The 12,295-nt window shown below is 40.6% G+C and overlaps 1 protein-coding gene across 1 annotated transcript in view; it reads left to right on the top strand.

The window, feature by feature from the left end:
* The window catches only part of PPA1 (inorganic pyrophosphatase 1), a 115,460-nt gene that overhangs the window by 57,037 nt on the left and 46,128 nt on the right, over window positions 1-12,295 (top strand). The window contains exon 4 of the mRNA XM_073681430.1: window positions 2,320-2,439. Coding sequence (XP_073537531.1) covers window positions 2,320-2,439 — 120 coding nt within the window. The remainder of the gene's footprint in view (window positions 1-2,319; window positions 2,440-12,295) is intronic.

Below are 12,295 nucleotides of genomic sequence, written 5' to 3'. Positions count from 1 at the left end.
GAAATTTCCAAACTTTTGAAGCGTGATCACCGAACAATCAAGTGTTTCATGGCAAATGGCCAACAGGGTCGCAAGAAGCGTGTTGGCCACAAAAGGCGCAAAATAACTGCCCATGAATTGAGGTAAATCAAGCGTGAAGCTGCCAAGATGCCATTCGCCACCAGTTTTGCCATATTTCAGAGCTGCAACGTTACTGGAGTATCAAAAAGCACAAGGTGTGCGATACTCAGGGACTTGGCCAAGGTGAGGAAGGCTGAAAAACGACCACCTTTGAACAAGAAACACAAGCTAAAACGTCAAGAATGAGCCAAGAAATATCTTAAGACTGATTTTTCAAAGGTTTTATGGACTGATGAAATGAGTGACTCTTGATGGGCCAGAGGCTGGATCCGTAAAGAGCAGAGAGCTCGACTCCGACTCAGATGCCAGCAAGGTGGAGGTGGGGTACTGGTATGGGCTGGTATCATCAAAGATGAACTTGTGGGACCTTTTCGGGTTGAGGATGGAGTGAAGCTCAACTCCCAGACCTACTGCCAGTATCTGGAAGACAACTTCTTCAAGCAGTGGTACAGGAAGAAGTCGTTTTTCTTGGGGGGGGGGGGGAATGATTTTCATGCAGGACAATGCTCCATCACATGCATACAACTATTCCACAGTGTGGCTGGCCAGTAAAGGTCTAAAGGAAGAAAAAATAATGACATGGCCCCCTTGTTCACCTGATCTGAACCCCATAGAGAACCCGTGGTCCATCATAAAATGTGAGATCTACAGGGAGGGAAAACAGTACACCTCTCGGAACAGTGTCTGGGAGGCTGTGGTGGCTGCTGCACGCAATGTTAATCGAAAACAGATCAAGCAACTGACAGAATCTATGGATGGAAGGCTGTTGCGTGTCATCATAAAGAAAGGTGGCTATGTTGATCACTAATTTTTTTTTGTTTTTGCATCTCAGAAATGTTTATTTCTAAATTTTGTGCACTGATATTGGTTTACCTGGTGAAAATAAACAAGTGAGATGGGATTATATTTGGTTTTTATTAATTTGCCTAATAATTCTGCACAGTAATAGTTACCTGCACAAAGAGATCCTCCTAAGATAGCCAAATCTGAAAAAAAAAAACACTCCAACTTCCAAAAATATTAAGCTTTAATATTTGAGTCTTTTGGGTTGATTGAGAACATAGTTGTTGATCAATAATAAAAATAATCCTCTAAAATACAACTTGCCTAATAATTCTGCACACAGTGTAGATCATACATGTCAAACTCCGGCCCGTGGGCCAAATCTGGCCCGCAGAGTGGTTATCTTTGGCCCGCGACACCAGAACCGCCACCCCTATGTAGAGCCGTTATTCTCTATGTAGGACTGTGATGCCCATTATATTATATGGAGGACTATCTAGGGCCCATTATTCTGTATGGAGGACTTTGGGGGGCCCATTAGACTGTATACTGGTTGGCCCGCGACTTTGTCCAAGTTTTTCATTTTGGCCCTCTGTGTTTGAGTTTGACATCACTGATCTAGATGATACTTTGACATGTACCACCTACCTGAAGATAGTTGTAGAACAAATATTCCCCCTTTTTAGGAAATGGTATTCCCTAATGGTACTGGCCTCCCTTTTGGTAGCATAACTTGTCCTACAATACTACAGGAATTGTTCAGGAATGGTATGAAGAATGTGACAAACATCAAGGTGAAGACTTGTCCTCCAAATTCCTCAGATCTCAATCTGACCAACCTTCTGTGGGATGTGCTGGAAAAGCAAAATCAATCTACGAACATCTCACCATCGCAGGTGTTTCAGGTCCTGTAAGTCATTGTGCCTGATGCACTAGACTACTGAAGGTGTTCTTTGGTATTACATGCTTTTAGGGGTCAAAGCTCTTTTGGCAGCACGAGGGACTTGTACAAGATTAGGTGGTTTTAATACTGGTATATAATCTATTCTAAACACCGGCAGAACGGAGTGTGATCATATTATAGTAAATCTTACAAAAGTTTCAAACCTTGCATTGTAATACAATGTCTATACATCCTCGACACAGAAGCACAAACTATCCAAAAGCCCATTTGTAATCTGCTTCTCAAGGTGAAACATGAGAACTGCAATGAGCAAGAACAGACCATGAGTCAGAATTTCTCGCATATCCCCGGCTTCATGTGGTGGGCTTCTTGCTGACTTGTTCTCTAGCTTGGATATTGATCATGCCATGCTGATCACTTTTTTTTTTTTTTTTTTTTTTTTTTTTTTTTACTTAACTACAGGAATTCATTCAGGACTTCCAGTAACCAACTGTTTTTGCTTGTATTTTCAGATTGCCACAAAAGACCCATTGAATCCCATCAAACAAGATGTGAAAAAAGGCAAGCTCCGTTACGTGGCCAATGTGTTCCCTCACAAGGGCTATATCTGGAATTATGGAGCCATCCCACAGGTAATAATAATCTATTACAGCCACCAGCTCTGGATAAACTGGAACACTGGCTGTGCTTCTGAACAGTAGTCGTGATGCCAAGCACTGTGCAGCATTTATGGATAGCGTCTTGTAAAATGTGTGTAAAGTAAAGAATTTGTGCCAGAGGATTCCCAACACAAGCGTATAATCAGGAAACTATTTTTATGATTTTCTTAGTGGTTTTGTTGCTGTTAGTGATTTACTCTCTCAGCTTCTATTCTTGGGTTTCTAGAATACTGTTCTGCTGTTCCTCTACATCTGGACAGTTCATATATTTGTTTTGGACCTTGTTAAGACTGCTATTACGCTAAACACAAGGAACAACTATCCTGCCTCTGAAATAAAGACCTTTGGTAAAGGGCTAGGATTCTTCCATTCTGAGTTTTAGCTGTGTCTGCTTGCAAATAAATACTAAATTTGCAAGAGGCATTTTACCAAATGTACCTAGGATGTAGACTGACATGTGACGTCCGACTGATATACATCAAAGTTCTTAATATTTTGATCAGACTGTATGAGCCCACTGTCGCCTCACAGCAAACTTCATAATGGGTCCTTAACTTGTGTGATAGCCATCGACACCATGCCCGCAGGAGGAGCGACCCAAGTGGTCCACAAAGCCCATGCTTCTAGGCAAAACCTCAAGAATCCTGGGCCACATGACCCCACCACAGCAACAATGGTCACACCCAGGGGCGGACAGATCATTGGTGCAACCTTTGTAGCTGCACAGGGGCACCAAGAGGTAAGGGGGCCCATTTCCCACCCAAAGTAGGTGGGATTGTGCATAATGATGAGCTCTTGGGCTGCGAAGGGCTCATATATTCTTGCACATGGGCCGCCTTCTGTCTGTGCCCACAACACTGAGAGGGTTGGTGTGCTGTGGAAGTGGGCTTATACATTTTCAATGAAAATATTTAAATTAACCAAATATTAGACCAAAAAATATTTTTTGTCCCATTGGAAAACTAAACTGAACAAGAGGTTATGTCCACAGAACAAAACTTATTTGTGCAGAAGTTTTGACTGCAAATAAGCTCCCCATGGGCAGCTGCAAAAATATCAGTATCTCTCAGAAAAGCCTAGAACTCTTCAGTGTTACGAAGTCCAGTTGTATGCTGGAAGGAAGAATATTAATATTTAAAGGTATTCTGGCCCAGATACTATATCTCCAAATAACTACTTTTTTTTTTCTTTAATCTCCGCATGCGAGGATTTTATTTTTACATTACTAAAATACTTAAGTCATGAATATTTGGCCTAGAGGTATTGACAATCCTTGTACACCATTTATCAATTTTTAATGGTTCATTTGGTTTTCTGCATGTATAGCATATATATATATTTTATAAATGTACTGTTTAGGCCAAAGCTCACACTTGTAATAAATATATATACATATGTATATATGCCTTACATACAGTACAGACCAAAAGTTTGGAAACACCTTCTCATTTAAAGATTTTTCTGTATTTTCATGACTATGAAAATTGTACATTCACACTGAAGGCATCAAAACTATGATTTAACACATGTGGAATTATATAGTTGACAAAAAAGTGTGAAAGAACTGAAAATATGTCTTATATTCTAGGTTCTTCAAAGTAGCCATATTTTGCTTTTATGCACACTCTTGGCATTCTCTTGATGAGGTTCAAGAGGTAGTCACCGGAAATGATCTTCCAACAATCTTGAAGGAGTTCCCAGAGATGCTTAGCACTTGTTGGCCCTTTTGCCTTCACTCTGCGGTCCAGCTCACCCCAAACCATCTCGATTGGGTTCAGGTCTGGTGACTGTGGAGGCCAGGTCATCTGGCGTAGCACCCCATCACTCTCGTTCTTGGTCAAATAGCCCTTACACAGCCTGGAGGTGTGTTTGGGGTCATTATCCTGTTGAAAAATAAAAGATGGTCCAACTAAACACAAACCGGATGGAATAGCATGCCGCTGCAAGATGCTGTGGTAGCCATGCTGGTTCAGTATGCCTTCAATTTTGAATAAATCCCCAACAGTGTCACCAGCAAAGCACCCCCACACCATCACACCTCCTCCTCCATGCTTCACGGTGGGAACCAGGCATGTAGAGGCCATCCGTTCACCTTTCTGCGTCGTACAAAGACACAGTGTTTGGAACCAAAGATCTCAAATTTGGACTCATCAGACCAAAGCACAGATTTCCACTGGTCCAATGTCCATTCCTTGTGTTCTTTAGCCCAAACAAGTCTCTTCTGCTTGTTGCCTGTCCGTAGCACTGGTTTCCTAGCAGCTATTTTACCATGAAAGCCTGCTGCACAAAGTCTCCTCTTAACAGTTGTTGTAGAGATGTGTCTGCTGCTAGAACTCTGTGTGGCATTGACCTGGTCTCTAATCTGAGCTGCTGTTAACCTGCGATTTCTGAGGTCGGCGACTCGGATAAACTTATCCTCAGAAGCAGAGGTGACTCTTGGTCTTTCTTTCCTGGGGCGGTCCTCATGTGAGCCAGTTTCTTTGTAACACTTGATGGTTTTTGCAACTGCACTTGGGGACACATTCAAAGTTTGCCCAATTTTTCGGACTGACTGACCTTAATTTCTTAAAGTAATGATGAACACTCTTTTTTCTTTACTTAGAATTTGTATTACGGCAAGAAAAAAGCAGCTAACAGTCTATTCAGTAGGGCTATCAGCTGTGTATCCACCTGACTACTGCACAACACAACTGATGGTCCCAACCCCATTTATAAGGCAAGAATTTCCACTTATTAAACCTGACAGGGCACACCTGTGAAGTGAAAACCATTTCCGGTGACTACCTCTTGAAGCTCATCAAGAGAATGTCAAGAGTGTGCAAAGCAGTCATCAAAGCAAAAGGTGGCTACTGTGAAGAACCTAGAATATAAGACATATTTTCAGTTCTTTCAGTCTTTTTTGTTAAGTATATAATTCCACATGTGTTAATTCATAGTTTTGATGCCTTCAGTGTGAATGTACAATTTTCATAGTCATGAAAATACAGAAAATCTTTAAATGAGAAGGTGTGTCCAAACTTTTGGTCTGTACTGTATATTTAGTTCAGTATATGTGCAAGGCTTATATTTTATTTAAATCAGAGGTTCTCCAGTCCTCAACACCCAACGACAGATCATGGTTTCAGGATTTCCTTAGTATTGCACAGGTGATGGAATTATTACTTATTTAATACTAATGAAATGCTGAAAACCTGATCTGTTGGTGGGTCTTGAGGACTGGAGTTGAGAACCACTGATTTTAAAGGGAATCTGTCCGTAAGATCAACTCACTTTTATGGGTAGCCGGTCTTTCAAATGTATACCCATTGTCACCTTTCTTATATCTTCTATGTGTTGCTGCATTCCCGAGTAATGCCATATTTTCATATGAATGAAAATGCTAAATTCTCTGGGTGTGGTAGAGCACTTAAGGACCCACCCAGCACCAGCCCTTTTAGCATTGACGGCTCACTTTTTGATTTGCCTGACTGCACCAGCCTCTTTAGGTTGAATGACTGGTCTGTATGATGAGTTGTGAAACATCAAAACAATAGCTGGTTAAGTGCTCCATCTTCTCCTGAGCACTTAATGCCTCACTTGTATGTTCATTTAAATCTAATTTCACTAGAAAACAATAACAAATTAAAGGTGTAATTGTATTTACATTTCAAAGAGCAACATGCCCATATATTCGGTTTTGTGGGGGGAGGTGGACTTCTGCCTGCTACATTCCAGTTTTAGGTGAGTTGATTAGAAGCTTTACTTTTTTTTTTTTTTTTTTTTTGCGCAATATTCTCCACCTGTAATATATAAAAAAGTGACCCCCATTGTAGAAATTGCACCTCTCAATGAATTCATCCACGCCAGGCTTCTTTTTATTCCTGGAGAATTGCAAATATGCTAGTTTAGTGCCCATACATTGTGCCCCCATATATTGTAGTGTCCCCAGCTTGTGCTTCTGTAGACACACACTCCATAAATTAAGTGCGCTCTCCCCACTACAATAATTCCAAACATGTGGCCGCTGACTGTGGTTTAGGCACCTTGGGGCTCAGTAGCAGGGGGGCATTTTATTTGGGAGCGCAGAATTCATTGCACCTTATTTGGAGGGGGTAGCCATCTCTTTCCAAAGTCTTTGTTCTACCAGTAACATGGGAACCTCCTATATTTCCAGTGACAGATGACGGACCTGAGTAGAGGCTGGTTTTGTGTGGAATAAATTAGGGTTTTTGTTGGTAACAACATTTTTGGGTACATAATTTCGATAGCTTCCAGAATAAGGCTGGGATCACAATCTTGTGTTCTACGCTGAGCACTTACGTCGGGATTACCGTGTAAATCCCACAAAATGTGATTCATATGAAACCCCCAAGGGAACCACCAAACCATGATGAGGTAGATGGAGTCACTTTGGAGTCCGTCTGGAATCTGTTCTGGTGGTATCCATCTTTTTAGACGTGCACAGAATTGTGGTCGCCCACACTTGTGCACTAAAAAGACGCCTAAAATGATGGGACACCACCGTAACAAAGATCAGATGGACTCCAAAGTAACTCCACCTGCCTCATAAGTGAGTGGTTTCGCATTTTTGTGGAATTTACACAGAAACCCCGATGTAAGCACTCAATGGAGAGCGCAGGATAAAGGTCAGCCGAGCCTTGTTCTGATTTTAATAGTATAATTAGTTTTTATTATAGTTAATAGTTTTTTATTTTTTGTGCGGTTCACCGTGCGTTACAAGTAATTAGATGACTTTATTCTTCAGATCGGTGCGATGCCAGATTTAAATTGGGTTTTGTATGTTTTGCTGCTATCACAGTAAATATGCTTTTTTATTTTAAAAAAATAGTTTTTTCGTCGCCATATTCGGACGAGTCTTTTTTTTTTTTTTTTACCATTTGTGGAGTACAAAACGTATTTTGATCTTTTTAATCAGATTTTTCAGACAGAATGAACAAAAAACAGCAATTCTGTTATTGTTTTTACTTTTATTTTTATTTTTTGGTGCCGTACACCATGCTGTAAAAGTGGCAGGACTAATTTATTCGTCCGATAGAACGATTACAGTGATAACATATTTATATAGCTTTTTTATGCTTTGCTACTTTTACTGGCTAAAAACAATATTTTCAAAAAATGAATTTGTTTTAGCATTGTCCTACTGTGTCGGTCACTTTTGGTATGGTTTGTATATATGGTATGGTTATGTATATAGTTTTTTTACGGTGCTCGCCGTACAGAATGAATAAATAACATGACAGTTTAATAGATTGGGGTTGTTCTGAGTGCGGGGATACTAATTAATTATTTTGTGGGGTTTTTTTTGTTTTGTCACAGATGCTGCGTTTAGTGGCGAAACGGCTTTTCATGGTTTTACGTTAACATTTTATGTACCTTTTTTTTTTTTTCCTTTATTTTTCCACTTAGTACCACTGTAAGACGCGTATAATTTTAACCTTGATCTCTGGTCTCATGCATTGTAGTATTTGTGTACTGCAGTGCATGAGACCTGTCAGTGAGTCACTGAATGCGCCTGTGAGACCCGGTTTAAATCTGGATCTCACAAGCCACTGTACCATGAGGTCGTTATGACCTTGGGATACTATGGTAATGATCTGCAACCGCGATTATGATCGTGGGGGGGGTCGATCCTGCTAAAGGGAGTGTTTTAACCACTTAGATAGCGGTGTCGTGATTGAAGCGTTATTTAAGTGATTACGGTAATTGGCCCCGATCGGTTTCAAAGCGAGCCTGAGCCGATACAACAGGGTGTCATCTGTCATTTACAGCTGTCGCCCGCGGGAGTTTCAGCGCCGTTAAAAAGTGGCGCTGGGGAATAGGGCCCTTTTTAGAGGCTGCCGTTTATGACTCTTATCTGCTGTCTTTTAGGGGTTAAACAGCTGATTGTGTTGAGGGAATGTGCACTTGGTTGCTTAGCTCTTGTGTGGCTGTCTTTTTAGGCTAGAAACAGTACGTATATTTATTTTGCTCATTAAAACCATACAGCAATTTACAGACCTTATTATCACTGTCCCCATTGGGACTCACAATCTACATTCCCTATCAGTTTGTCTTTGGAGTGTGGAAGGAAACCGGAGAACCCGGAGGAAACCCACACAAACACGAGGAGAACATACAAACTTACAGGTTTTACTCTTGGTGGGATTTGTAAACTGGAGCCCAGCGCCACTGATGTTACGCCTCACTTGTCCTGACCTCAGCAGCCGGTCACATGATACCTTTCAGCGGCCAGCGGTAGCGCCGCTCACAGGGAAGGACAGCAGGAGATAATTAGAAAAACACTTAGGGGCACAGGGTCCATCGATTGTCCCAAATCATAAAAAGTAGTGGCCAACTCCTTTTTAATGTAGTAAAAAAATCTTGATGCAATATTTTATACAATAGAACTTTAGTAATTCTAATAACACAAAATGCAGTATATATGGTAAACTGCAATTTGTCCACCTGAGGGAGCCACACAAGATCAGAAGATCAAGTCTCCAGCTTCCCAAGAATCAACTTTGATTCTTGAGTTGAAGCCTTCAGTCAATTCAGTTTTCCAAGTGATGTCACTCACCGCCCTTTAGGTGTCACGCAAGGTGTGGGAAAGACTCAGTGCAACACGAAGGGAAGAGTGGAAGGAAGCCCAAACACTAGGGAAAGGGGAAGTGGAGACCCTTAGGCAGATTTAATAACACCCTGCCTACCCTACCGTCCCTATATTTGTTCTACACCAATCGCTGAGCAGGAAACCTAAGCCCTGTATATCCCTAGAGCTTGGCCCTACATAGGGAGGGGGAGGGGTGAGCATTGGTCAGGCCCAACTACAAACTAAAGACAACAAGAAAGACAAACAAAGGGGATAACTTTGCTACACTGACTCTGGTGTCTGCTCAAGCTTAGTGTGGCTCCTGATGCACTCAGCACCCCCATTGAGGTGTTGTACAGGAATGTGCAGCGTAATGTGGATGGTATAAAACTGTCAAAGCAGCTCCTGCTACAATCACTGTATTGCACAGTGTAGTATAAGGCCCAGGAAGTCTTTTGAATGAGGTCATGTGCTGTGTGGGTTGTGTAGAAAAAGAGGAGTCAGACTAAATGTGTGGAGTGATTTATCTGCTTAACCTTTGCTCCAAAGTGTGTTGGGTCTCTTCTCTTTCTGTAAGGAAATTTTCTTGTGTTCGGATACTAGGTGGGGTTACAGAGCAAGCCGTTATATTTTAGAGTCACTGTACAGATTGTGGGACTACAAGGGCTACAATAAATTGTTACTTTATTATAAAGTAATACTCAGCAGTTGCCACTTGGGAATATTTAAAGTACTAAATAGAAAAGAAAAGCCTGCAAAGGCTTAGGAAAAATTACACCAGTTTCTATGAAAAAGGCCAGTGTGGCAACTCTCAAAGGGACCTAGACAGTGGTTTATCCAGGGTATCTGGTGTATTGTGGGTTTTGTAAGTATAGATGGATGGATAGATTGCAATCATTGTCCTGGGACAAGAACTCTGTCCTTAAGTGGATGCATTTTCTATTACTGCACTGGGGTGGACTATCCACTAGTTTGGCCATAACTGTGAGTAGATGTAGGTAAAGTTGACGGTCAAGAAAGAATGCGTATAATCCACAGACTAAATGTGCCATTTTAGCCAAATGTGTGCGTTTTCCTCGTGAACTGGCCAACGTGTTATATCACAACAGCTTAAGTGAGGTAAATGTCACCTTAGTTAATCGGTACACTGAAAAGTGGCAAACTGTTAATTTCTTTTCTGATGTCAACCTCTAAGCTGTTGCAGGGAAATCCTTTTTGTTGCTGTCCAATTTGGATTTGGTGACTAATTCATGAACTTTCCATGTTATTTTCAGGTATCGCATGTTTGTCATTTTGATGTATTTAAGTGACAAAAATTGTGACCATATAAAGGTTCTGTAGGCCAGGCTACATGTTCTGGTCTTGTCACAAAATGCTTGACTTGTTCAAGGACATCACAAAATTCAAGATGGCATTTTAGTTATTTTGTTGCTGGCCTGAGGCACTTCTCATGCCCCCTACAGGAACATTTAGCTATGCAAAGACAACACTCACAAAGGCAAATGTTTGAAGATGTAAAATAAGGTTTTTCTGCAAATGCAGCTCAACTGTCAATTTTAGCATTATATTAAGATGTTTCCAGTAATTTTACTCAAGTGTTTAGATTTTACCATTTTTGCATGTACTGTGGTGCGTGATACAGGATGTTCTAGAGCAGGAGGAACTGATCAGATTGAGGTACATTTTTGTGAGAAAGGTTTCAGTAAAACTTATATTTTTTTCCATTGAAATCCCTGGTGTTTGTAAGCATGAGTCCAGTGGGCGGGGCTACTCAGTGACTGACAGCCTTCCCGGTAGGGCTGTGCATGTAGAGATGGCTGTCCATCACTAGTAGAAACGTTCACTGGACTCCTACATGCAAACATCAGGGATTTCAATTAATAAAATCCGAGTTAAATTGAGGGTGCAATTCATTAAGATTATTTGGCGAAATCACCTTAAGTTGTGGTATTTGGGGTTTACACACGAATCCTGGCCAGCTACACCAATATGAGCGTAGAATAGGGCATGGTTACACCCACCCATCAAATTCATTATAAATTGTGCCAGTAAAGACCAGGCACTGGAGTACGTTTCTGACTAAATTCGTGCCACTAAAGTGGAGGAAAGTTTGAAGATTTAGACGGGCAGGTTTGGCAGCATTTCTGTCTCACCCATCCACCACCGATTTTTGTAGAGGCGGCCAAAACTGACGTGGAGCCACCAAGTCTTAAAATTGTGGCACAGCTTCGAGTTGCATGAAAAGTTTGCCACTTTTTGAAGGTTTTTTTACTTATTGCGTTTAATACCTTCATGAATTGGGGCCAAAATGGTTGAGCTGGTTCAAAGGTGGGCAACCAAAGTACTAAATGAATGGGTGGACTACAGTATCGTAACAAATTATCAAAATGGTGGTTGTTTTATAAAAAAAAAAAAAAACTGCAGAGGTGTGAACCAATGCCTAATCTATTTTTAAAATCCGGACTATAAAGGTTCGATTAGACAAGTGTGTAGTCTGTTTTATAAACTGATGGCATACGGACAGCACACTGACCAATGCAAGTCAATGTGGTAGTTCACCTGAATGTTCTTCCAATGGTCTGCATGTAAAAAATTGCAGCATGCAGTACTATGATCTGTATTCTGGATCAGACTCTCTCGTTATAAATCAATGGGTACGTAAATAACGAATCAGATACAGATTACCATCTGTGTTTAATGGGTTTTTCAGTGATCCATTACAATTTTTAACATGGGAAACTGTATTTGGCCTTATTTAATAGTTCATGCAAAAACTGTATGCCATACAAATGTAAAAAACTGACATGACTATGGATGAAAAATTTGTTTGGTTTTTTTTGGATGAAAAATGTACAATTTTTCCTACTCCTCTAAACCCGTCTGGCCTATTACAAGAGGCACTCACTATATTTATATGAACGAAGATTTCTACACCAACATATTTGGGGATTCTTTATTGTAAGAGCTATGAGGCTTTTGAACTTTCAGAGAAAAGCATCATAATTTAGCCAAATAAATGATGTAGCGGTGAGTCTATTTAATCTGAAGGCCGTAGGCAAGACAAGGCCTAAGTGTTAAGTTCTAGGGCTTCTATAGATAATGAGGGATACTACAATAATTCAATCATTGAGCGGAGAAAAAAACATCTGTGTTCACCCTTTTTTTTTTTTTTTTTTTTTTTTTTTTTTTTTTTTTAAACTCATTTCCTTTTCAAAATGTCTTACTTTGCTTTGTGATTGTGCTATGTAAGGAATTGTCATC

Source organism: Phyllobates terribilis, unplaced genomic scaffold, assembly GCF_046119375.1.
Source record: "Phyllobates terribilis strain yellow unplaced genomic scaffold, ASM4611937v1 Scaffold_5__5_contigs__length_657084704, whole genome shotgun sequence".
Lineage (NCBI taxonomy): Eukaryota > Metazoa > Chordata > Amphibia > Anura > Dendrobatidae > Phyllobates > Phyllobates terribilis.
This window is presented reverse-complemented; position numbering and strand designations above follow the sequence as displayed.